Source organism: Heliangelus exortis, chromosome 8 (genome assembly GCF_036169615.1).
Source record: "Heliangelus exortis chromosome 8, bHelExo1.hap1, whole genome shotgun sequence".
NCBI classification, from domain to species: Eukaryota; Metazoa; Chordata; class Aves; order Apodiformes; family Trochilidae; genus Heliangelus; species Heliangelus exortis.
The window spans coordinates 21,026,374-21,054,370 of record NC_092429.1 but is presented as its reverse complement, the minus strand read 5'-3'; the positions used below and the strand labels follow the sequence as shown (position 1 = coordinate 21,054,370).

Sequence of the window (27,997 nt, the reverse complement as noted above, 5' to 3'; positions counted from 1 at the left end):
TTTAAAATATATTTTTTTCTACGTATCCTAGACCAATACATGCAATTCTAACACCAGGGACAAAACATGAACATATTCTGTTAAATCTGCTTTGTAGAGATAAAAAGACAGTTTCAGACAAATAAGGATTTCTTACCAAAGATGCATATCTTACCGTAACATCCTGGTTTAGGGCCTTTTGAGAGAATTGTATTTCTTTTATCAGAAGAAATATATTTTCCAATAAAGTGGGCCTTTTCTTTTGCTTTCACACATTTGTGTGTTGTATCTATTGTCTGTCACTGCTACTGATATATTTTACAGCTTTATTTTTTTTTTTTTGTAAGAACATTAAATGTCTACATTTCTTAATGCCTACCTGATGTGTTACCTACATGTAGAAGCATTTTGTTTCTCAGAGAAGGAATTAGTTCTGCCTCTTCAGATCTTTATCTTCCTTGGCCAACATACTTTGAGGCTGGGGCAGTGGGGAATGATTATTCTTAGGAGAAAGGTGGTTGGTGTTGGAGCTGAGAGTAAGTAAAGGGGATGATGGGGTTGTGAAAGGAAGAAAGTAAGTTTTTCTTTGGGCCCTGATGTGGGAAATGGTATTTATAGTCTCTTTCTTTTTTTGTTATAATATTTTCTCTGTTTTCATCTGCCTAGATCTGAACATGAGATTTGGACCGCGTTTTTATCATCTTCTGTGAGTACTGCAGCGGTTGTGTCCCTCCTGAGCTGAACAGAATTTTCCTTCGTGGTCACATCAGCCTACATAGTGGTGTTATTAGTGGGGAGATAGGTATTTCTTCATTTCTGCCTACAGGGAATTCAGTTAAGTAGTGAGCAGATTGCAGCTGTAACAACCTGGTTAGCACTAGGAGTCTATACTTATAGCTCTATTGGAAGAAAGTATGTTGTGCTGTCATGTTGACCTTAATAGAAGACTTGCAGTGATGCTGCACAAAAAGCCCAGGGCTTTAAGCATCTGAAGGAGGATGTGATTTTTTTCCCATAGTATCTTCTGATGCTGTTGTCAAGGGTGAAGAGAAATTGGCTAGGTAGGGATGGCTGTCCCAGAAGTCCCTCCCTGTACAGAACAGCTCAAAGAAAGGATGATAACCTGCACTGTACCATTTACTGTTAGGTAGCCAAGTTGTGGTATAATAACTTCATAACATCATATTCTTGAATTTTTGTGCTTTTTCATTATTGGTCAAGAACAGAGAAGAAAAGAAAACTGAATCAGCTTGGTATATTCTCAGTCTATGTATTGATCAAACCTGCCTTTACTGGTCAGATCCACCAATTCACACACATAGGAACTGCAAACACAATAGTCAGACTTTATGACAAAAGGTATCTAAAAGCTGTACCTAACTGAGCTGGTGTGATAACCCTAGCCCACTGACAGTCTGTAATTTCATACACCTGAGATACCACCTTCCTCCTCCTCCTCCTGAAACAATGACTGGTTATGTTAAAGTAGTTTCAAGCACACACAAATTACTTGCGCTGTTAATTTGCAGTTTCAGCCATTGTGCAATAGTGGGGGTTGCAGAAAACCTGTAACGTTTCAGATCTGAGCTTTTACCACCCAGCCTCTGTTGCTTAATGCTGTGTAGAACACCTACTCCAAAAAAATCACATGCATAATTGCCTTCAATTGAAATGGCCTAGGTATTACCAGAAGTAATCTCATCAAAGCTTTGTAATGCCTTAGGACTAACCCTCTGGAATATCTGTTATTTAATAAACTATAGGTCCTCACATAATCATATATATATTTCATATATGTTCTCGTTCATATATAATTTTCATATAAGATCTCATTCTGATGATAATTTGCCCAAGTAATCTCGTCTTGTCCAAATAAAATCATTAATTCTATGACAGAAAAATCAGTTTTACATATTTTGGTAATCCTGTAAAGGCTGTAGATCTGTGCTCATTTTAGAACATTTAAAACAAAGGTTGTGACTGTGTAAAAAAAAATGACAAATTTGCTTACCCTTTAAATTAAACTAGATTGAGCTGAGTTTCTTAATGGACAACCAAAACAATAAAGAGCATATTTACAGTGTTTGAAAATTATAAATTCAGTAATATTAATAGTGCTAATACTAATTATCAGTGATAATTATAACCATCTTAGAATGTGGGCATTTGTTCCACCCCTTCCTTGTAACAGGGTTTGAATTTTGTTGTTAGGTGAGGTTGTTCAGAGTCACATCCAGCTGAAATCAGCCACTGTCTTCAGTGTCTCTGGGCTGCTTGGTAATGTGGTTAATGCTACTGGGGACTTCATGCTTCTGTTATTTGGTGTTGTCTCTTTTTTTTGTAAAGATAATGCTTTTTTTTTCTTATATTCTTAGTATGGAATATACAATCATCAAGATTATAGGTCTCCTGATAAAGGCCTTTCTTTTATCTTTGAAATTTTCTTGGTTTGTTGTAATAGAGACAGCTTTAACTGCTTTCTCAGAAAAAGGTATTTGAGGTATCCACGTCAAAGAAAGTTGACAGACTTTCACAGGGACATATAGGAGCACATGAGTCATCCTTTGAACAGACACTGGGAAGATTAATTTAGAAGACAGTTATTCTTTTATAGCAACTTGTGAAAATATTTCTAGTCCTCAGTGGTTACCTCTAAGATTTTTATTCATAGAGAAGTTGACTAGATAAACCAAGCTTTTCCAAAACAGTTCCATGTATGGACACTGTATTCTGTAATTAAAGTAATTATTTTCCAGAGTAAATAATGAATTTTGGTGTAGGAATTCTAGAAATTACGTAAACTTACTGTAATAGATTCTGTGACAGTTATTCTGGGCAAACTAGGCTACAGAAATGTAAGTTTCTAGACATTCATTTTAGTGTTAATATTTAAAAGTGAAGCTACTGTAGGCACCTTTATGAATAGAAATATGTGGACTATATGAGTGAGAAGAAAACCAGATATGATATTTTAAATTTTCATTGGAAATGTCTACATTTTTAGTTACTATTGTTCCAAAACCAATTATATGCAGAAAATAACTACTGGAAAAACATCTTACATTCATAAAATAAGGAGAAACTGATTAACTGATTGCATATTTACTAGGTGCTTCAGAATATCTTTTTTTTTTATTTTCTCCTCTAGATTTTTTTTTTTTTTTTTTTTTTTAATGTATAATATCAGAATTACCTATGATAGTAAATGAAGAAAATTGTTGCAAATATTCACTATAACTGCAGTTTACACCATGGGCTACATCATGCATTGTTTGTATTGGGAAAATAATGGAAATGATCAGAGTTTCGAGGTGATTTCAACCAGACAGCTGCCCATGGAAGAAACCTGCCTTGATGTTGGCAGAAAATATTAAGCACTTGGTTGGCTGCTCATTCCAACCAAATACTGAGCTGGCAGTAAAAGCAATATGCATTTCCAGTGAGAGGGACTATCCTCCCTCAGGGATGGAGAACACAGGTGATGGATGGTATAAAACTACATTGCTGCCTGGACATCTGTGCTCTCCAGCAGACTAACATTCTCATCTCCTGAACTCTTTCTGCTGACCCTGTCAACAAACAATGCATTTGCTGAAAATTACTACTAATAAATCAGTAAGTCTTAAATAATGCTTACTCTACTGGCAGACAGGGAGCACTTGTGTTGAGAACTATCATTACTTCTTTAATTTAATATAACAATAATGAACTCTACTGTGAGACTCTGATTAAGATGTTTTTAAACTTTCTTTTAACTTCTATTTAAAACACAATCCTCCCTCCCAAAAATTATCAATGTAAGCTTAATGATTCTAGTAGAAGTCCATGTTTCTTACCTAGAAAACCAGTCTGGCTACTGTCTGTTTTAAGCCATCAGTAGTAGAGAGTCAATATCCATCCTAAAATACAGATGTCTGCTGAGCACAGTGGAGTTACAGATAAAACAGTGGGTTTAGTTGTTAGGATTAATAAAAAAATTAGGAATACTAAAAAATTTTGCTCACTGAAATCAGTGACAGATTTAGTAACTGATGGAGTAATTGGGTGTGTCAGATCATATTCCATCACTTATGACAAGGATCATACTATCATTAGTACAGCATTTCTATCTCATGAAGTCTGGTTGAGGTCTTGATAACATCCTCACATAAAATTTGCCATTCAGCACTTTCGTAACGTGGCAAAATCTAACTCATCAAAAGGGAAGAAATGCTGGGAAAGTTTATTTTTTAAAAAATCACCCTTTTATTTTGTTAAGTCTAAAAAAAATTACTTGGCCCATGTCAGGCAATATTTTTTTTGAGCAATGTAGGAAGTTTCATACCTGTTCCTTTGAAGAAAGGAGAATTCTGCATAAATGATGTAGTTGTTTTATGGCAGCTCCTCAGCCATAACAGCTTTTATAACTGTTGGAAGAATTTAAATGCAATTAGTCCTTTACGTGCCCACTTGTTGTCTCAGAGTAAAAGAAAGTGACCTTTTTAGAGGCTTAAAAAACAAAATAAAATTCAATGATCCAGCTCTGGAAACTTTTATATATCAGACAAAAATCCACTGATTTTAACAAATGTGTAGGCTAATTCTCCAGCTAATGAGGAGTATCCTTCACTTGTAAGCATTTTCACTAAAATACTTGTGAATATGCCTGATGTATTAAAGTAGTTTTGAATGGAAATATTTAGGTACTTTCTCATGACAAAAAAAGTAAAATATTCTGTTGATGGTTTGAGGGGGTTGTTCCTTTTTATTTTGACTGATTCAGCTTTATTTCTACAAAGATGCTGAAATTGGTTGATCGACTAGGATTATTGGACAGTAAAATTCACAACTCATGAATAGTAAATGAAGATATTTTTTTAAAAAATCAGAACACTGACTTGGAAAATTCCTTCTTCCCTTAGACTCTGTGAGATAAACTGATTAGACATCCAAAGGCCACAAAAAAAAGGAAGAGAAAATAAAATATAGAAGTGAATTATTTCCCAGCAATTTCTCCCTGAGTTTTATAGCTAACCTGATTTTTAAATATCTTTGTGCATCACATCTGCTGCCTATAAATTTCCCTGAGTAACTGGAGCTAAACTTGTATATTGCAAGTGCAATGTGTTTTACACAGGTACATATTGAATTTATGAGATCCTATTTTCTTTAGTGTCCTAGCACTTGATTGTTTACTAATGCTTGAAACAAAGATAACTGAACTAAGTGATTTCCTGTATATTACAGCAAATTTAAAAAGCGCTGAAAAGCTAACTTGAGTGACAAACTTTTTTTAACTCACCCAAGTTGAAGAAGGTTAACTGGGATGAAGAATGAGAAATAATACTTAAACTGCAAGTGGCTGTGCCTACTAGACTGGTGAGAATGGCTCTTCTTATCTGTTAAAATTGGTGGATCTGGAAAAAACAAAACTTCCCCAGATCCCACCCCAGCAGCCTGCCAGTGCTCCCTGGATCAGCCTTAGTAGTTTCTGACCATGTATGAGAATTTACTCCCCAAAGAGATGGTTTGTGCTTAGAGGTGGGGTCAGCACAGGGTGCTCTTACTCATTTTCAAGGGTGACATCCTCGTTATACTGAAGAAAACTGGCTTTGTCATGGATCCTACCAGTTAAATAAACTACCCACACTGTCTTTCACTTCTTTTAGATCTAATGTTCAAGTAAGTGCACATAGGCTTTCAGTATTTTCTTTCAGCCCAGTAATGGTTTAATATAATGGAAAATTTGATTGTCAAAGAGAAATATTCTGAGTGCTTCGAAGTATTAAAGGAGGGAAAACAAATACGGTTACTGGGTTGGTATTATAATCAATTACTTAGGTAAGGTGATAGCTTTAAACTAAGAGCCTGATTAACTGCATTATTTACTAAAAAGTAGGATCTGCATAAAATCGAATTGAAATCAGAATATTTTGATAGTATGTAAAAAATAATATATATAATCTGAAGAAAATATTTAAATGTTCTAAAGAGATACACATCTTAATAGTCTCTCAACAGTACAGCTTGGTCTGTAAAACTCAAATAACAGAAAAGTAATGTAAAACCAAGTTATGGATATTGATATCCTACTGATGTGTGGTGTTGTGCATATACTCTAGTCCAGAGCTTTGCACTGTAAGGGATTTGATCCCATCACTGTATATTTAACAAGAGAATTTCTCAGTACCCGCAAGGGGGCAAAATCAGATCCAAAATACGTTGCGTTATTATAAAAAAGAAAAGAAAAAACCCACCCACAAGTACTTGCTTTCACAACCTCTTAAGATATATATTTACCACATTAAAATTTCATAACATATAAGTAAAACAAATAAAGCTACTGATCCTGACACTATTTTAGTTCCAGAAAAACACCTACTACATCTTTCAAGGTTAAGAAAACGATAAAATAAAAGAGTGCCCATACAGCTTTTATTTTTACTTTTGTGTCTTGCATTCATCATAATTATTAAAAAAAAAAAAAAAAAAAAAAAGTTATCTTAATCTGAAATTGGCTGTAAAGAAGAACAAAAAGCACGGAAAACAAAGCAGAAAATACCATCTGATTATCATGATTGTTATCTTGCACTGGGGTGCACTCTCTGTCTCTAAACTCTGACTCATCTGCCACCAGCAGGCTTTAAGGTGATAATCACCCACACAGAGCTATTTGCACATCATGTCTATCCTATCCTGTAGCTAATTATACCCTTCATAAGAACCTGTTTAGCATAATTAGTGGAGTTATGTTTTACAGGAATAAAGATAGAACTTATAGTTTAGAAAATTCCACTTTTTGAAGGCATATATGGACAGATTAATAATTTGGTATTTCGTCACCATAATGAACATTTTGATGCATTGGTCTATGTAAAACCATACAATCATTTATTTAGCAAGTAAAATAAAGCAGTTTTCAGAATATTTACATACTGTATGTAAGCATTGCTTAAAATTTTGAAATGGTTTTGGGACTCATTAATTGCTAACACTTTCACCATGTATTTTTCCAGACATGATTGAAAAATGCTGAAAGCACTGGAATCAAGAATGCTGCATATGAGCAGAGAACCTATTATTCAACTGATAGACACCAGCAGGTACAAATGACCTTAATGGGAATGCTCTGATTTTGATTTTTTTTTTTCTTCTAGATGATCAGGAAGGATGTTTACTTAATGACCAATCTTTCTTTGTGTTCTAACTTCTTGATGAGCTGCTTTAATAAAAGATCCTTCGAGGTAAAAAAGGATTAGAGGATGATACATATATGTGCACACAGGTAAAGATACTTTATCTTTCCTTGATTGCTTTCACTGCAGTCTTAAATGTGTTAAAAGAACATCGCTTGCAGTAGTACCTTCCCTGTGTGCTGGCAGTTTAGTCTTCATAACCCTCCCCACCTCAACTCCATCGTTCTTATATATTAGGAAAAGGCTGAATTACACAAAAGCCAATACCCCCGTTAGTGCTTGCAAAATAAAACCCAAGCTGTATCTCCCGAGAGCAACTTCATGTCCCCAGACAGGGAAAACTCTGCTGAGCTGAACATAAACATGGCATTAGCATAGACAAAAGAAGAAATTGTGCAGAATCCATTAAAGCAGCCACAACTAATTAATCTTGTTTGGTTTTGTGTTAATTGTACTTCTGTTAAATTCTCTAAGAGATCAGGATAAATTTATGTGTTCTATCCTTGTTTAACAACAATTCTGCTAATTCTGTTTTATAGGAAAAATGTTCAGAACACTGTGCAAGTAGAACTATTTTCTTGTTGAGCTATTTAAGAAAAAAACACATGAAAAAAACCAAGCAATGTATCAACATTTACTTGTGCTCATGAAGAGAGGCTGATGCTTCATCCATTCCAGGGAGGAAAAGAAATTGGGTGAATTCTACCACATAATATTCCAAGACATTTACAGCAGATTAAAGATAATGCATAGACTTGCAGAAACACTTGCATTTCCTATGGAATGTTAAACAGCATTTTCTCCATTTGTAATAGATAAACTGTACTAATCAACCCAGTGTAAAATATGAAGAGGTCACCATTGTTTAAAAGGTATTTTGAGTTTCCCTGTTAAGTTTTCAAAGGCCAACATCTGCTGATGCTCAGAAATGGTAGATGTGGTGACGAAGGCTGTATGGAGTGTGAGTGAAAACACAACCACATAGTCCATGCAACAAAATACTAAGAAACTATGGCGTAACCAAACTCCAAAAATCTATTTTCCCACTCATCCCATTTCTGTTATTAATGGCAGGAATATTCCCTGAGAACAGGGATGTTAAACTTCTCTTTGACTTATTTTTTTTAGTTATAAAATACATGTATAAATACAAGGTTTTGAAACTGGCAAATCACTCTGCATTTGTAGCTATGCAAGTGCTAAAGGAGATACTACATTAGGAAAATATCATTATTAAGACTGAAGGCCTCCATTTGAATGTTATTAGCATTGATGTTGTTTACTTAAAACTGCAAAACAGATGCTATAGCATTCAGCTGCTAACGCTGCTCTCGTTTGCAAGGGGCCTATCTTTGGTGGTGTTTGACTTGCTGTCTAGAAGTTAACAAATCAGCACCATTCATGAGCCTAAGTAAACTGAGCTGATTTATGAATTCACAGACCTGACCCTGCATCATAAGAAGCGAGGCAGTTCTACCGAAATTATTAGAAGCTTTTCAGCTGGGTATTGGGTATGGCAAATTGCATTTTACTGCTGTGATATTTTACCATTTTGATCACAGGAGCTGTGTCTAAAACCTCTGCAAAGCTGAGGCTGTGGGGAATATTATTCCAGTGAACCGCAGCAGGATCCCATTTCTACCTGCCTGCTTTATTTGTTATCAGCTAACACGTTGTGATGGTGTGTGCTGCTCAGCTGGGGAGCTCAGCTCAACTCTCAGCTAAGCTACTGCGCGCTGAGTCCCTTCAAGTGTTTTATTTAATTAATCATCTATTTCACTGAAATACACAACGAGGTCTTTACACAACAGTGATACGGTTTTGTTATAGTTTAAGCGTAATCTTTTGGTGCTCTAATTACATATAGGACAGCTGGTTTTTGTGAAGGAACACAATTCAGTTTAGTTTTGTGGAATAAAGCCCAGTTCAAAGGCTGCTGGAGATAAAGATTCCAGCAGATGAACTGCGTTTGCCAAGCTAATTCAAACCAAAAAGTCTTCCATTTATATACACTCCATTTGCTCTTCAAATTTATGCACACACATACCTGCATGAAAATTAATGGTTTTATTCTCTGTTATTAGCGAACACTTTTTTGGGGAAAAGATGTAATACAGTTTCATGTTAATGCAACAGAGGGAGGCCAATACATAACCCCTGCACTAACGAGCACATTTTGAGAGTAATATTATCTACAACAGAAAGGGATGTTGGGAAATCAGATCCGAGAAGCTGAATGACAATGCAAAACAATACTGGTTTTATTACTTACTACCAATACTGGAAATACTCGGTATACCTGTAGAGAAAGAAAACAGAAAAAAGTATTGTTAGCTGCTTACCGTAGTTGGCTGAGCTGTCACATCTTAGATTCCTAGAACAATTTTCTCCTAATTTTCAGAATATTGTATCAATACATAGCTAAACCCAAGCAACTGCCAGTATGTACCCAGCTCTTTTTAAATGCAGCGTCTTTAGATTTTTCAGTACGAGGCTGCAGGGACCACTAAAATGTATCGACAGATGGGTATTTCTGGGACCTACATCAGCTCTCTGAACTTTGAGAATTTGTTCAGAACAGTTTTGTATTTCAACTAACCAGCCATTAAGTTTAATGCTCTGGATAAAAATATCAGTCATGCATGTATTATGCAGATCTAGGAGAATAATTTAACCAAGGGATAGATACACTGCTAATGGCTTTGGCCAGCTGCTTAAATCAGTTGATAGTTTCTGTCACATTAACTGTATATAGCTATTTTTTCCTCTTCTACCTCATGGTTATCTGAATTAAGCTATGGAAAAGAAAGGTAATTAAGTGAAACAATCTAATGCATTAGATTAGTCTCCTGTTGATTTTTTTTTTCCCTTCTCTGCCTTTTCCTGTTTTCATTTCAATTCCTAAGCTGAATTAATGCAAGGAAATAATTCCACAGGCAAGTGAGATTTACCAGAAGAGGTGGGGCTACTGAGGAGTAAAACTCCTCTGATGGATTAGCAATCCAGGATCTCATGTTGCATGATGCAGTCCCCAAAATTGTACCTTGTTGTCAGGTCTGCCCTTAGAGGTGTGTAGCACAAAAATCAGGACATGAAATCTTTCCTGAAATGCCATTTTCTTTAGTTTAGATGACATTGCTAATGTCACTATTGCTAGTTTCTTGGGTTGAAGTCACAAGTTGCAGATTGGTATTTAAATCCTGGCTATTTGCATCCTCTTAGTTAAACACAGTTTGCCTTTTGGAAGTTTTATTGACTTTAGATGGCATCCATTTTACTGCAGAAATCTGTCTGTTTCTCCATTAAACATCTGCTATAGTTCTTTTACCATCTATCTTGAAGTTCCATCTTGCTCTGAGATGGTATGGACCTCATTCTGCAATTAAGCAAACTGGAATGAAGGAATGTCTTGAGGGTAAATGATATTCACTGTAAGCAAGGTTGCAGAGCCAACTTGGGAACATTTCTAACTCAAGGCACACCTAAGACAATGCTGAAGTAACTGCATTTGCAGAATGGCACCATAAACAGTTCTGTTGTGTTTCACTACATCACTTCTGGGCCACACATAAGAATTGCAGCTTGCTGGTTTCATACCCCATGGAACCTGTGGTGTGGCACAGTGCTGGGCACCACCCTGGAGACAGCACCTGCTGCTAACTGAGTCCCACACTCAGGTGTTGTTTGCAAACTTATTTCTACTTCTGCTGAGATTACCATGTATTTTCCAAAGTTTTAGAATCATGGTGTATTAAAAGCTAAATAATAAAAATAAAAACTTAATAAGAGAACAATGTTGTTGCAGTTCTAGAAGTAGCAAAAAGTGCTTTTTTCCAGTTAGGATAATGTAAGAGAACTTCTATCCCTGTGTCTTAAACGTCAGAAAGGCAATTAAATTTCAAATAATATCACCCAAAGTTTAAGTAGCAGCTTGCTTTCATTTTTTGCAAGTCATTGTAGCTGTTTTAAATTAGCAGGATTTGTTTTCTTTTTATACACTGATGGAAACTGCACAAATATTAGATAAAATACAGACACTGCGTTCTCACACTCACCCTTTCACTGTGAAATGGTATTTGTAGTTTCTCTGGGTATACTCCCCCACCTCAAACTTCTTTCTCTCCTACACACATATACAAATATCCTTTCCTTTCTCCTGAACAGATTGTAGCAAAAGGAGAGGTTTTCCTGCAAGTCTGCTCTCCTCGTTTTACTGTATTTCAAAATTTTCAATGAAGTTCATAGTGATAAAAGCTTCCTGGGCAGAGAATAATGAAAACAAGATGCCTGCTAGCCTGAAAGCTCTGTATTAACCTTGTGAAGTTGTCTTTGGGTTCTGTTTGAAAAGCTGCTTTTCTGTTTCCATACTGAGTTTCTGGGTTGGTGTGATCTTCTGTAACCAGGTTGTTTTCTGTAAAGCATACCACCAGGTATCCCTGTGTGTGGTGACTGCCCTTGCTAGTGCTCTACTTTTTGTGCTTTGTGCTAAAGAGACTGAGAACAGAACATCTAAGTTTGCCTGGAACAGAGGTGGTTATGTAGGGCCATGATGCGGGGTCTGTTAACGCTTTGTGAGAACTGCACACGATGGAAAAATTATTCTGAGTGTTTTCATGAGCTCTACAGTTACAAGTTCAAGAGGCAAGCTCTTGAATTCAGCTGAGCTATATTTGGTGCTAGTCCTTAGGTAAGGAGGTCCAGGAGGTTGATTCTGCCTCTCCCTCTTTCTCTGCAGGGACCTGACCACACAGCTTCTCCCGTGGCACCACTGCAGGGACACCAGTGGCCCCTGGTCAGCCACCCCCCTGCTGCCTGCCCTTTCCATGGAAACCACTACAGAATATGATGGGGATTGCTGCAAGTCAGCCTCCTGTGGGTATCAGCAGCCATGTGAGTACTCTGCAGCCATGAAATCAATGAGGAATCAGGCCCATTACTTCCCTTGATGGACACCTCCGCCCAGCTAGACGTAAAGAATAAATAAAACCGAGTGACTGCATTTATGTACATTCAGTTGTTAAACCAAAGCAATATTCAGTCTAAATTATCTTCCAGTTGAAATAACTGTGATGGTAATTGTTTTATACTGAGGAAACAGCAAGTGAAGTGTGCAAAGGAAGTTCAGGGGTAGCTACTGCTCTTGAAATGGCAAACATTGCAGAAGAAAGTCTCTAGTACCGTTTATTTTTAATTTGATCTGAGGGTAGTGGTTTGGTATATTACATGGTTGCTGTAAGTGCATCTAAATATGTATGTATTACTTGAGAGAGAAAAAATCTGGTGTTTTCCTACCATATGATCTTCTGCATCTGCCCTGTAATTTTCTCATTTCTTCTTTTTCCAGAAAAGGGTTGTTTTAGCTATTAGCTACCATGGAGCTGACTATTGAGATGGAGATAAAAAGCAAATCAGATGCTAGGACAGAAAGGAAGTTTTTTATTTCTTCAGTAGTTTGCGTTAGAGTGAAATCTGTAACAAAGGAGCAGTGTCAAGCTTTTGGTGAGAGAGGCCACACTGCTGCTTCCAATCTTAGGACAGGTCACACCCCGCGGTCTCTCTTATCACCTCCATCATCAATGCCCACGTGTGCTTCCTGCCAGCAGCACAATTAATGTGGCCAGGCTGCATCTCTTTCTGGTCAGGGAGCATGTGCAGAATGAACGAATTACTCCGTCAACTTGGTCTTGGCTACCATCTTTCCCATGGGCTTCTCTGCCTCTTCTCCACTGCAAGTTGAATGTGTGCATGCTGTATGACAGTGAGCCCGGGAGGGACTCCTGCTGCCATCAAAACAATACACCCAGCTCGCTCACATTCAGGGGAAAAGTGTCACCAAGATCTCAGTGAATTATGCAGGTGAGGTGAATACAGCCCAGAGACAGAGAATTAAGATTGCCTCCTATGAAGACATGGCAGGATACAATAGTAAATAATGCAGTGCAAGCTCTTCTGACAAAAGAGACATCCTTATAACTGCACTCTACACCACACTTTTTAACTTATGAATAGGAACAAAATACAGAGCTGTATTCCATAGCAAGGAGTCAGGGTAAGGTTGTTAATGCCGCATCTGATCTTTTTGCTAGAACATCTGTGCTGCAGCATGACAGCACTCCCTCCCTGCAGTGAGTCTTTTTTCCTTTGCAACTCCTCCACTGAGGCATGATTGCAGTATCAGATCCTCAGCATCAATTTCAGAAGGTCTGAATTCTCTAGTAATTTAAGTCCTGAGAAGATGGAGGAACCTAGCATCTTGTAATCCCTCCAAGGGAGTGATTGTTATAATCACAATAGTAAACTTTTTGTGTATTGCCAAGCCTGTATTCAGCCAAAGGAGGACTAGACACAGAGAAAGGCAGAATTCTTAGGAAATTTCATGTTTTTCATTGCAAGAGTCCTAGAGTTCTTGCTACTGTTAATTATGCAGTTGCTTGCTCTGTAAAAATCAACAGTTTTTCAATTCTCAGGAAAAGAACTGCTTAGATGAAGTTTGTTATCCTCCAACTCTGCTTTCCCAAGCAATATCACCACAAATAAATGGGACAGATAAAATACTTAGTTACTTGGTTTATTGGGTAATACCTTTTAAAATTTGGAACTTTTCTTATGATGTTTTAGTGACTCCAAACCAGTTGGCAAAACTCTCTGTTTAGGAAACTCCCAGTGAGATCAAATGATTCTTTTCAAGTAATCATAACTGATAGAATAGACATCAGAAGCTTCCAAAAGCCCAAAACTCAGACCATTTCAAGAATTTTGAGTATTTTAGACACTTTGCCTTCTCATACTGCTGCCTAAGGACTAGAACCTGCTTTCATCACTCTTCTTCACTGTATACAGCAAAATAGACTTGTTTGAAACCAGTGATGGATGGAAGCAATTCATTTCCCAGCAACAGATGCCTACATAAACAGCACAAACAACCAACTCAGCAGGGTCATGCACGAGGACATAGTGCTGAGGAATAATTTTTCAAGACCCAGTTTTAAAAAACACAGCACAGTCTTCCTGAATGCTCTTGTTACACTACAGTTTTGCCTCTACCACCGAGTTTCCCAGCCTGACACAGCTTTTGTGTGACATGTTCCTGTGGCTCTACGTTTTCTGTAAGCTTCATGAATCAAAATTAATATGTAATATAAAATAGGAAGAATAAGAGGATTTACTGTTTTGTAACTTACTATTGAATTAATTTTTTTTCTCTATGAAACATGTTATTAAAATCACCAAGGAGCAGCATTTTACCTCTTAGGCAGGAGTGTCACATTCCTCCAAACTGACATCAGATGGGTTCATCTCCTCTACCTCAGTCATGAAAGTAGGCACTGGAAAGTTCCTTCCAGTTGTCTGGGAGACTGCAGCCCTGAGAAAATGGGACCCTTCCTACTTTACAGGTCTGATTTGACAGGAGGTGTGATCTTTTCAGTTGCAGGGATACATGCTATTTAGATTCCTGAAAAGCCATCACACAACCTCTTGGTCAACCTGTCCTTCAAGATGGCTTTGTGTCGGCAAAAATTCATGGGTAAAACTACAAAAAGAGATGAGTGTAAGCAGTGCAATTAGTGCTGTATTTTTTTGTCAGAAACTGTTTCTGTGGCAGCCATGCTGCCTCATAAGTCTTTTCCCATTCAGGGAGGATTAAAACTGTGCTGCTGAGACAGAGGCTTCACTATCAGAGGGGGAAGGTGAAACTGAGTAAACTGATAGAGACCATCTGCCTAACTGTTGAGCAAAAAGCACCACCAATGTTCCCCCTGTTCTGATCAATCCTTTGTTTCACGTTGAACTGTGAATTAGAAAAGTCATGCAACAGCTGGGCTGTGTTTTTTGCCCAGTGTCAAACACTCCTGGTACAGGCTATTGGTTGTGGAGGGACTGACAAAAACAGAGCAGGCTTTGATGGATGGAAGCCCAGCACACTCTGTCTAATGGAGCAAAGAACATAAGTGCCAACGATGATCTAACCAACAGGAGGAAGGAAAGGGCTAGTGCTGTCAGACACACAACTGCTGAGGAGAAAAGCTATTTTGTAATACCAACTACAGAAAAACTCAGTAAGTTCACTTTGAGTGTCAAAACATATTGCAGAACAAACCATCCATAGAATGCGGTAGCACAAGGAATAGAGTGAAAATATAAAATAAATGCAATGCAGGAGACAAGGGTGGAAACACTGTTAGTGCCAGTAAACAACAGAGGATTTGATGTCTTTCATAAGCAGAGCATGAAGAAAACATTTTCTGTTTTCCTGAGAAACTTACGTTGACTTAAAATGAAAAGGATACAGAAAACATCTTTGTATCAATGCTTAGGCTGCAGCTGGAGTATAATATAGAATGATCTTTTGTGTCTTGAGTTTGAAAAGGTAAGAAAAGGTCTTATTTGCCACAAAAAGAAAAAGAAAGGCAGATGCAGAACAGTGAAAACAACAGAAGCCCCAGCTGGGAAAGATCTGAAAACGGACATTAGGATTCTTGAATCTGAGCAAATTTTCTCAAATCAGAGAATCTCAAGAAAAAGTATCTTTTATTTTCTAAAAAGGATTCCAGAATATTTCATTTATACAACTGTTTTTAGCTGTACCTTATTTCAGCACACTCAGATAAAAAACCACTTCAAATCCATTTAAGATTTGGAATATTTTCGTCTCAAATGTAAAAGACTCTGAAAACTGAAAGAAGGAAGAGTAGCAGAGGGACATTGTATTACTGGATTATACAGAGTGTCCTCAGGGAATCAGAGTAATGTATTAAGGAAAGTTTAGGGTCAAATCAATAAGTTGATTCTATCAAAATGTTCCAGCAACTATATACAAAATTCACATCTCACTATGGAGAGTATAATATTAGGGCTGCATTAGTGACCATACAATGGGGATGCTGACAGAAATGCAACAGGGTACATGAAATTACATTGGCCGTGCTGAGAGTTTACACAATAATGTAAAATAATTTAATACAACCAGCTTGGAGGCAGGCTAGAGAGAAGGTGTATAAGAGACTCAGATTAACCACCTCTAACGTGTTTGTTTGGTTTTTTTTTAATGTATTTAAACTTCAACTGTTTTTCAAACAAGCAAATAAACAAAAAAAGCCTTCAACGCTCAACCCAAAAGGACAGAATGATTTTACAAAGATATTGATCAAATGTGTAAGTCATCTCAATGGAGAAAGAGAGGGAAAAAAGTATAAAAACTGTCAAGTTTTTATATATATATATATATATAGCACAGTATTTTGAAAATCAACTTGCTACAGACATAAAAGTTAATAATTCTTTTTTGTTAAAAAATACACTAGAAGCAGGAGGCCTCCCAGAGAGATAACTGGGTAGACAGGCAATTAAGGTATCAGAGTACTGAATACTAATTTAATTGTTTTCACTGACATTTTCAACAAAGAAGGTTACAGGGATTCTCACAATTAGAGGAAGCTTCTCAATGTCTATCATCATCTGAGGGTGTTTTAGAAGATACAAATCATACTAAACAATAAGAATTGCTATAAGGTTATGTTCAACCAAAAAGTGCTTTAAAAGAACTCAAATATGACATTTCTGAACTAACTGCTGTAACATATAATCTGTCACTTATGTCAGCCTTGATGCCAATAGAAATTTTGTAACTGTGGCACAGTCTTTTAAAAGGACTCGAGGGCTGATCCCTGTAATAACAAAATATAAAGCAGAAACATTTTTGCACCACTGTATAAGATCCACATTGTTCTCCTGTCTGTAGTATCACACACAGTTTTAGCCTCACCAAATAAAAAAATATCATCATAGAACCGGGAGAGAGCAAACAAGCACAGATGACCAGAGATATGGAATGGTTTTATATATGAAAAGATTAAGTAAATTAGGATTCATAATTTAGAAAATAGTTTGGAGGAGTGGACATTTCACGTCTTTCTAGTCATAAAGGATGTAACAGATGCAAACAGGGATGCATTGTTCTCTGTTTCTTCCTAGGGAGATATTGGCTTAGCCATATAAAATCTTTTAAAGCAAACAAAAAGAAATACCATTCACTCATTGTGTCATTAAAGTGTCCAATGTATTGCCATAAGATGTCACTGGGATCAAGCTGTGTGTCTCTCTCCACTGAGCATCTAGCAACCACTGTGGGTATTATGAGGGGTCCAGCTCAGAAAGCATGTTATTGCTGGCAGCAGGGAAGACAAAGATGAAATATTTCATACTTCTTCCTGTTTGCCATATATATTCCTACTGCTGATCACTGCTGAAGTCAGGATTTGAAGGTAAGTGCAGCACTTGTCAGCTCAAACAAGGCTTCCATGATCCTATTATAATAATACTGATACTAATAATAAAAAGCTGAAAAGATTGCCTATAATTTGCAAGATGTTTTGACTTTTGATGGAACTTTATATCAGGTGGAATTCAATCATCTTGAAAGTTGTTTTAACAAGCTTTAGGTATCCTTTGGTGGGGACTAATTCCACTGTTCTTCTGGTATGTGCTCTACTGATGGAAAAGATGTATCTGACATAACAAGCTGCATTTAGGAAGATCTCCTAGGTAGGGGATCCATCTATCTTGTAATTAGTTTAAATGTTTGCTGGGGTAGTTTGTTTTTATATATATATATATATATACATATTGGAATGTATATATATGCATACATACTTAAGTATGTGTGTATATACATAAAATATGTAATATAAATAAAATAAATACAAAAAATACATAAATAAAACCAACCTAGTAAATCTCAGCAATTTTATGAACATAGCTTGAAAGTATTAATTCTGTGTGCCACACACAGTTTTTATATAACATACAAAAAAGTGAATACTCTTACAAAATGTTTTCCTCTGCTTTTTGGAAGTTATTTTTTTTTCAGCTCAGTAAGAATTTTATCATCATTTTATGCCCCCACACTTCATAGTTTGTCACTCAATCTATTACTCTCACATTTAACTTGATATGGTCCTGTTTCCTATGATACTAATTTTTGTGTTTTGATTCTTCACAGCTGCTGCTTTGAAGTCTTAGATAACATTCTGAGCCTTGCACGTTGCTTCTGGTTTTAAACTTTTCATTCAGCTGCAGTACATAGCTCTGTTTTTCCCAAATAACTTTTCAGTAAATTGTTATATTCTAATATTCTAAGATGAATGCTTTGCTTTTAATCGGGGAAAAGCTGTGGACTCTTTTCTTAAAAGAACTAGTAACTTCTGTCAAAAGATTTGGTGACTTATCCTCATCTTCAATCCTTTCTTCAAAGGAATTTAAGTCTGCTAAGTCTGGTCAGGAGGATTCTGAATCATTATTTATTTCATACATCCATGAAAGGAAGAACTGATGCTTGTACTTGTACTTGTGCCCTCACTTTCAGCACCATGTTCTTTTTGACCCACGCCTGCCAAGAACCAGGAAATGCAGCTGTCAATAACTTCCTTTGAATAATATGAGAGTGTGTATGAGTTTTGTTGAACGACTGTTCACTGGAAACAAGCAGAGGAAAAGGCCTCCAGTTTTGGCTTTGATTTCCCACTTCAGCACTTTCAGTGATTGGAAAGAGTTCATGTGAATCTGGACTCAGCAGGTCAACATCTGGTAAAAACTTCCTTTACCAGCCTTTAGATCTTTAGATATTAATTGAAAAAAATTAATCTGACATTTTAAAGCTTTCTGAAACAGAAGAAATGAACAGAGGCCTCATCTCCCATGCTAAGCTGAGGTTGTTTTTAACCTCGAGGCAATAAGTATGTGTGGATGGAGAGCTGAGGGTGCCACAGCTGGAGCACTACTGCAGGTATTCCCACATGGTTTCTCTCCTGTGTGTCTGCTTTTTGTGTCAAGGGTCCTAATTTTTTCATTCTTTATGCCTTTCTGTGCAGTGTCCAGGGATTTCTCAATGGATAAAAACATGCAGTTCTCATGCAATTTACTTACAACCATGTAAGAGTGCAGATTATACATGATTACAATTAACACAGTGTGACACCTTGTCAAATTATATGCACTTGGTCATAAAGAAATGCCAAACTTTGCCAGCATTCATCTTTCTTCAGAGTCACGATACAGGACAGAATTCTAATAAAGAAATATTGTTATTACACAGAGCTACTTACAGATATTAGCAGTGCCCTTAGGTATAGGCAGATAAGAACCAGGGCTCCATGGTCGGCCCTGGTAATTCTTCTTGCATTTTCCACAGTCTGGGCCAGTTGTGTTATGCTCACATTCACAAAGTAGTCTTTTGTTTTCTTCTTTACAGCCAGTAGCATGAAGGTTGCACTTACACCTGTTATTAACGGGCAAACATATAAAAAAAAAAAAAAGAAAGGGATTATTATTTAGAGGTGAGTTTCAGTTCAGATTAAATCTTAGTAAGGCAAGTCCTATGGCAACCACTCTGTTTCTGTCTGCTGTGTTTGTATCAACATGCTTTAACATGCTTTACAGGCCATCACTCACATCAAATAGGATGTAACTATTCATAATTTTTACTACAGATGGGCCTATAATCTTGCAAAAATTCAGGAGTTACTACTCCCAGGAACAAAACAAGTCCTCTGCTTATGTCCTTTGAGAACTTTGCCCAAATTAACATCCAAATTAGGCCTTGGGAGTTTGAGAAAACAGATTTCAATTAAATATCCTCTGCAATGCCACACTGAAGCAGAAGCGAAGCTCACACACTGAACACAATGGTGCTTCTCCATTCTTGCTCAGCAGGTACTCTCTTGCTCAGAAAGTAAAATATTTTTGGCTGCTTTAATTTGATGTGGTTATAGTGGCTGAAGGTCAGAGGAAAGGACACCTAACCAGACCTCATGACAAAATCAGTAGATAAACCATATTCTGCATCTGATCTTAGAACAACTTTATTTTCTTTAAATTCCTCTCTTTTGCTATAATGAGGCCATTTACAGAATGGGAACCTAGTTCCATAAACAGTAAGGTATTGTTCACCTCTTTCCATCCCTTTCCAATAAATGTCACAACCAGCTACAATCCATTTCTGTGGGAGGGAAAACCATTTTCTGTGGAGAGAAAACCACCCTTGAAAATCCTATCTGTTTTAGTAATGATTGTACATTGAGTGATATAAAGGGTTCTCATGTGGATTTTTGTCACCTGTTCCATACAGTGACCAATAATTAGAGCAAAACAACACATGGCATGGCCAAGTGCAAATTAACAGCTGTCAGGATGACTTCCATTTGTAAGGAATATGACCTGAAGCAGCTGGCCACATACATTTATACCCCCCGGGGTAAAACCAAACTTGCACTTGTAATAAGTGACTGCTGGAGAAAATCCACAAGAATCAATTACACAGCAGATAGTGAAGCATTCTCCTCAATGCATTATGGCAGATGAAACTGCTGTTACTTGAGCAATTCTCATTCAAAAGAAAAATGGGTTCAGCGCCTTTTAAACTGAAATTATCGAAATGTACTGAATATGCCAGACAAAAGACACCCTGCTTCATTTTTATAAATTTTCCAAAATATTGATACTTAAAGACTACATCAATTGCACAGTAAATTTTCAATGACTCACCACTGCAGAATGGAAGATGCCTGTCTGGGTGTCAGTGGATGAGATAAGTCTGTTCATGGAGAGACTGAAGATTTTGGTAAATGGCAGTGCCATTAAGAAAAGTGACAGGTGGTTTTACTGTCCACAGAAAGAGGAAAACAGAAGGCTCTCAAATAGGAGAGACACGCAATAATGACAATACCAAAAAAAAGAGAGAGTCACAGGAGATAGATGCAGGGGAGACTGTGGAGTCACTAGAATAAATCAGAGAGAGGAAATTATTTGCTTTCTTTCTAAGGGAAATTTCTGTGTTATTGGAGGGACTCGTCAGTGTCAAGAGCAGCAAACTAATCCAGGCAGGAAGACAAAGACAGCTGATTCTGAGGAAAAATTCCTTGGGCTCTGAAAGGGTGCTGCAGACTGGTAGGGGAACTGAGGTGGGGGGAAATGAAACTGCTAATTGGTGTAAATGTGCACAGCTTTTCAAATAAGCACCTGAAAGTAAAGAACAGTTGTGCCAGAAAACCTTGTGTGAAGTCTGGGCTTCTTAGATGCCCTACTTGTTAAATGTTCCTGTAGAGATAAACTGACCCTTCCTCAATTTTGATTGCATGGCTAGAAGTCTTGAGTGGACTCTAGCCTCTTCCATCTCCCTCTGCTTCTATTCAGCCCTGCTTCATGCCTCCTTATATCTATATGAAAAATATGCAAATATTTTTATGTATAGTTATATACATTCATACACTTACAATTCCCATAAAATCTCATGCATATTGATTTCTTTTTATTTCCCACATTCTCTATCTCCACTGTGATCCACCTCTCCATAGATTACCTTTTCCTTTTTCTTATTTCCTGAGCAAGAGAGCACAGATAGCACAGAATAGCTCTGCTGCCCATTCTGGTTCCCAGTTTTTTCATTTCTTGGGGCAAACTTGCTGCAGAGGATGCACATCTCTGCCCAGAGCTGTGGCATCATGCCATGGCAGCTGTTCTGTGCTCCCCATAGCAGGGCCCACACAGTACAGCAATGGGAAGGGCTTCTGCAGAGAAATTCTTCTGTGATTTTAGCCACCAAGCTCCAACAGACAAAGGAAAACTACAAATTTTGGAGGTCTGTGTTTGTACCGAATACAGAAAGGTTTTTGCAAAACAAAGAAAACCAATTTTCTTGTGGAAGTGGTTGGGTGCTTTCTGTCAAATGTTATTACTCTGTTAACTGAGACTTAAAACAATCAGCCTGCACACAGGCATTCAGAACAAACATATACAAGCCAGACAATTCAGAGACATCTTAGCCACTTAGCTTCCTAAATGGAGGAACTGCAATGTGGCTCTTCCTGCCCTAAACCAGCAGAATAATTGCAGATTAATTAAATCAATGCCTCTTTGCAAATTAACTCATTTGGATGTTTTCTATATATATTTGAAAGTCTTTGCAGGACAATCTCCCAGAATGTTGCATCCAGCCTTAAGATAATATTCAAAAAATGACCATATTTAAGAGAAAGGAGAACAAACTTTCTATTCCTCCCAATTCAGAACCCCCCCAAAACTATACTTCCCCACCAAAAAACACAAAAACCCCAAACAACACAAAACTAAACAGCAATGAGGAGAGAGATGTAGCCTTCTAGGAATATGATTTCAAGTGAACGAGAGAAAACAACAAATTTGATCCTGAAAAAATAAAGGACTGATCTAAAACCTCTGTGGGCAAAGAACAGACAGTTAAAACTTAACGTTAACAACTGAGAAAAAAAAAGAGCTGACAATTCTGAATAATCCCAAAACCCCTCTGAGTAATTAAAACTTAGCTGTGTACAATTTCTAAGAAGAAAGTGAGGAACAAATGAGACCATTGTGGTTTTCTACAAGACTAGCCCAGGATCAAAGATCCATGTAAAAAAACTACATTTATATTAAAAATGTCAAATGTAGAATTAACGAGATCTAGTTAAACAAAAATAAATGTTTAAACAAACTGCAAACAACCAAACCACAAAAGGTGAGAAAATGTATGGTAAAAAACATTACTTTTGCCTTCCTAGTGTATAGGCAAGGTAAAAGCTGGGTTTGATTAATGCTCATTAGTGCTATACAAGTATGAACAAATCTGTACATTAATGAAAATGGAAGAGATTACACTGGAGTTCTTGTTGGTATCAGTAATTACACGTAAGGAGTAAAAGAGCAGAAGCATAAGCAGAAAAAAGACATTCAGAGGACTGAACCACAGGGGCTCTGATTCCCCTTTCACTTGCACCAATTTTTTGCAGAGGTCACTTCACAGATCTCAGAAAGATTAATCATGATTTCCTCAGTAAATCAAGGATGGAGCTGAATACTGAATGAGCACAAAATGCAGACAGTGCTAGACTGAAAGAACAAAAAAGCATCTGCAGAAAGCAAATTGAACATAAGTTGGAGGATATTGTGTCTGGGGAACAAGACAATACAAAATTCTGTGCTGTATTTGGAGAGACTTTTTTACTGAAACAGAAAAAATAGACTCCTCTGGATGAAGAGGTAAATATGGGAGATTACTTAAGTACAATAAAAACTACTTTTGTTTGCTGTATAAACAATAAGGAAAATGGAAACATTTAAGGTTACACAAATTAGACTATTTAGGTAATAGTACCAGTCAGACATACCATGAGAGAATCACTTTTGTGATGAGCAAAGAAGCAGAGCCTGGACCTTAGGTATTTCATATGACCAAATCAGTGGAGCTGCACTGATCTGGTAGCTGATTCAGGCTCCTATCAGCTCACCCTCAGGATATGGACATCAATTTCCTATGGAAGGCTGCCCAAGTTTAGAGTCTTTCATGTGTCTTGTATCTTTTTTAAGGATGATTGCCTGCCTTTTCTACTCCAGAAGTAAGGAAATACTTTGTTACCTTATGTGAATATCCATGATGTTAAATAATTACTGAAAATCATAGTCACCATTTGTAATTTATTTAAACATTTGCTTTGAGGGGATGGACTTAGCTGTTATTGCTTTAAATCTGAGACAGTAACAAAAGGCTTAATTAGATTTATATGCAAAGCACATTAAACACAATTTCATATAGCCCTTATAGATTCTTCTGTTAGAAGGATGTGGTCACTTTGGCTGCATCCAAAAGAATGAAGACATTCTGGACACCTGAAAAATGTCTTCCACAACCTGTGTACTGAGTTTTGGATGACAATATTTCATGCATATATAGTTTCTTAAAATTCAAAGAAAAATGTCTGTGTGCTTTACAAGGTATTAAGTATGTGTGCCCAGAAATGCAAAGTAATTGCATTTAGCAGTGGGTAGGTAACAGGTGCTTGGCATGTCAAGTGGGTTTGCATGAGTACTGAGAAGGTCTGACTGAGGGAGTTGTAATAAGTAACACAGTAACACAGGTTTCAGAATATGGGTTAAGGTATGGCAAATGTTACAGGCTGTATGCTGCATCCTTCCCACTGCACTGGCAAACAGCCTGAGGGGAAAATTTCATGTAAGGATAAAACAAATGTTAAGGGTAAAGTGTAGTGCTGAGATACAGTATATGCCCACCATAAATAGCATTGCTGAGGTCTAATGTTTTGTAATGCTTTGTTCAGACATCTTTACAAGGATGTCTGAATTCCTTTATTATAAATATCAGCAACTCCATAAGCAATAAGGTTATGTACAGGGAAACGCAGGCCTTGAAATCACTTTCTACCTGAAGGGAACAGCTGTCTGCCTGTTATATCTGGTTACAGTTTTTCAATACTTTTTTTTTGTTGATACTTCTGGGAGCAGCTCTTGCCAGTGCTGAGCTTGTGCAAGTGAATCCCATGTCCCCACAACACTGCTCTGCATTTGGAATCCTGATGTTTTCAAAGCTAAGCTGATACCCATTTTTCCAGTTCAGCCTGCAAGGATGTTTCCTGCTATGCAGCCTGGTTACAGCACACACAGGAACACATATCCCTCCAACGTGCAAATTCAATTTTGAATTGCTGGAGATTGATATACGCTATAAACTCTAATTGTGTGGGAGAACAAATTTGTTTTTCTGACCACTCATCTATGACAGACTCATTATTTTGTCATAAAGCAATTGAAATTATATTTTTGGTAGTTACAGAGGCCACAGGACACACTCTGCTGTGTTGAAGGGGCAATGCTGTTTTAGTGGGAGCGGGAGCCCTGGGTACTCTGCATTCCCTACAGCAGAGTACATCAATGTACATCTATGTACATACAGACAACTAACTTTAAAATGCTGTAAATATCACTAAGGTAATTGCTAATTGCATGCTGATGCTCTTGCCTATGAGTGGCAGCCACCAGACTGGGGGTCATATGACGGGATCATTTCTGTTGAAGAGATCAGTCATGAGAAAGAAGGGCAAGAAAAGTTCTTTGATACATTTTTAATACTAGGCATATGTTCCTCACCTAAGATACGCCTTTGGATCATTCTAAGTCATTGCTGAAATTTAGGGAATCAACTTAAAACAGCTTCTAAGCCCTCTGCATGGACTCTTCACTTTTTTTCTGTCACAGGTCAGCTTTCTGCTTCCAGGTTATCAAAGCACAGGAGTTGGCACGTTTGATCTTCAAATTACTGCCCACACAAAGTGTGGGCATTTTGTGAACCCACACAATGTAAAATACCATCATGCACAGTTTTAAGTAAGCATTTTAAAACCCTGTTAGCAATGTTAGAGTCTTAGTCAGCTCCTCAGTGCTAGCAACTACTCCCAACACCTTGTTACAGTTGTCCTAAAGGACTTACTTGGTGGTGTTTAGCACAGCATCAGATGTGTAAAGGCTGTCATCTACATTATGCCTCTCAAACTTACTAGTGACCTTGAGGCTGCTTCACTAGTGAGATTTAATTTTCTGTTAAAGTGTAGAAAAAGATTAGGATTCCACACTGCAAATATATTTTAAGTGATACCTCAGCCGTGAAGGAGGAAGAGATGTAGTTTGAGAAAGTGGAAGCTAAAATAGAAATACCTTCAAAACATACAATTAAATATTTGAGATAAAACCAGCTTTGCATCTGAATCATTACTTTTTTGAGGTTTTATATATTTCTTCTTTTTAAAGTCTTTAAACACCTTGAGAAGAATTCATCATAATTTGAGAAACTGTCCGTAGTAAGTGACAAAACTCTTAAACCATTAAGTGTCAGAAAAATCATAGATCCGCCGAGTATTGCTATTCATTGTATCATAGGCTTTTTCCATGTCATGTTAACAAAAAAACAAAGTATGCTGGTCCTTATCCTAATTTCTAAAGCTTAGTAGATGTCTACACAGCTTTACTATCAAAGCAGATTTTGATGATAAAAAGTATAAAGCACTATTGTGAAGAAATAAAATGATCGCTGGCCAATTTATTTCTGAGAGGATGGAACAGACAGTGAGACCACACACATGAAAAAGGTAACAAGGTAATTACTGCAATCTAGGCTACCAGTGCTCACTGCAGGGACTACCTATCCGAGGAAGTTCTGAGCTAGAAGGGTCAAAAAAACCAAGGACAGTTGAAAAATCAGAAAATGACATGGGTAGCTGACTGCAAGCAGGTTTGCTGAACAAATGTTCCAGCTCATGTCAAGCAGAAATGTAATTTTGCTTTTTATTTGGTATTTTTTTAGACATATGAATATCTCGAGTCCATGTTTGCTGTATGGAATCCAAGTCCATAATAGATATTATGTCTTATTCTGAAAACTATGAAAAAGAGTCCTGGGATCGTGCTGTTAAAATGTAGCTACTGTAGGGAGAGTAACGAAATGTGAGTCCTTTCTTACACTGCTTTTTTTTTCTGGGAACACAGTTGGTCACCAGTCTTTTTCCCTATGCCTTTCCCTGAATTTATCCAATATAACATGATCTCCTCTTCCCCTTCACCTCTTGTCTCCCTCCACCACGCCTCCCCCCCCCCAGAAAAAAAAAATAAATTCTTGCTTGGAATGGGGCTACATCAATAATAGAGGATAAAAAAATTCAATAATAACAAATATAATTTTGTATAGGTAGATATATTATTCTTTCATTTGCAAAGCAGCGACTAATGTTGGATCAGGTTTTTAAGCTTCTTAAATCTGTAAGTAGCTTTGTGGCTAGAAAAGGAGTTTAACCTGATCTCAGTAATCCTGCTGCACCTTAGTACCTTGGAATCCAGAGATTTACAGAAGCCTCTTCAACTTGATTCTTCACTGTTTAGTTTTTCCTGCTAAATTTGGGAGGAAATTGAATTATGATTCCCACAGGCAGTATGGAAAATTGGGGAAAATAGCTGCTTATTCTCCCACAACTGAATAGAATATATCTAGTGAGGAACAGCAAATTTGATAGCACAGAGAACCTGTTTGCTTTGCTTTCTCAGTGGCCTACTTCCAAGCTGTTTGGAGAGCTTGAAATTAAAAAAGAAAACAAAATCCAAAAGGGCAGCATAATTCCCTTTCCCACAGGAGCAAGGACTTTCCAAAGCTAATAGAAAAAATGCAGGGTATGGCATTCCCCCCTGTTTGCAGTAAGCAAACCCAACAATAAGAGTACCCAAGCACTAACTTGAAATATTAACATGTTTATAAGATTTGCTGTGTTCATCTACTAAACATTTCTATATACTCTGATTATTTAAATGAGAACTACTGTCAAGTTAAATGGTGGTCAATATGAACAAGAACTGCAGGACCACTACTGGCCTGATTTATCTCTCAACCTGTGTCTGATCACTGAGAGAGGCACAGAGTTTTCCCTTGGAAGACAAATGTTAGCAGGGCAGGTTTTTTTGGCCTTGCCACTCCCTTCCACCTGCCCCTTTGATACAGAGGGCCACAAGCAACCCTACCTTGCCAAATAAGCTGTCAGTGTTTCTGAAATGCAGTAGTATACTGGATGACATCCTTTCAGAGCCCAGTGCAAATGTTTACAGGCTAGAGCAGCAACTCTGGGAAGTCAAACATACGAAGGAGGATGCAGTAACCTATTAAACCTCTCACAAACACCTCAGTATTTAAGCATTTGCATCTGTTCTGATTCCTTAGCTAGATAAAAAATGCTAGAGACCAACAGATCTGATAATTTTAAGACTGAGTTCAGTCTTCTAGGTCCAAAATCTACAGCTAATTCTGAATCTGAGTTATTTCAGTTTGCCACATAAAAATACCTACCCTTAATATTACATACTGAGATATACCTAGCCAAGTGGATTGGCCAAATGCTTTTTCTAATTTTAATTTCACATTCTCTAAGTGTTAAAGCTGGAATAAATCTGTCTGAAAATATGGCTGCTGTTAGCTCCTATAGAGATCTTCCAGACCCTTCCCAAAT

At 37.2% G+C, this 27,997-nt stretch overlaps 1 protein-coding gene across 5 annotated transcripts in view; it reads right to left on the bottom strand.

The window, feature by feature from the left end:
* Positions 1-27,997, bottom strand: part of NTNG1 (netrin G1) — a 150,864-nt gene that overhangs the window by 36,892 nt on the left and 85,975 nt on the right. For all 5 annotated transcript variants that reach the window (XM_071750968.1, XM_071750971.1, XM_071750969.1 and 2 more), the window contains exons 4-5: positions 19,256-19,428; positions 9,427-9,453 (exon numbers count right to left, since the gene is read on the bottom strand). In XM_071750968.1, coding sequence (XP_071607069.1) covers positions 9,427-9,453; positions 19,256-19,428 — 200 coding nt within the window. The remainder of the gene's footprint in view (positions 1-9,426; positions 9,454-19,255; positions 19,429-27,997) is intronic.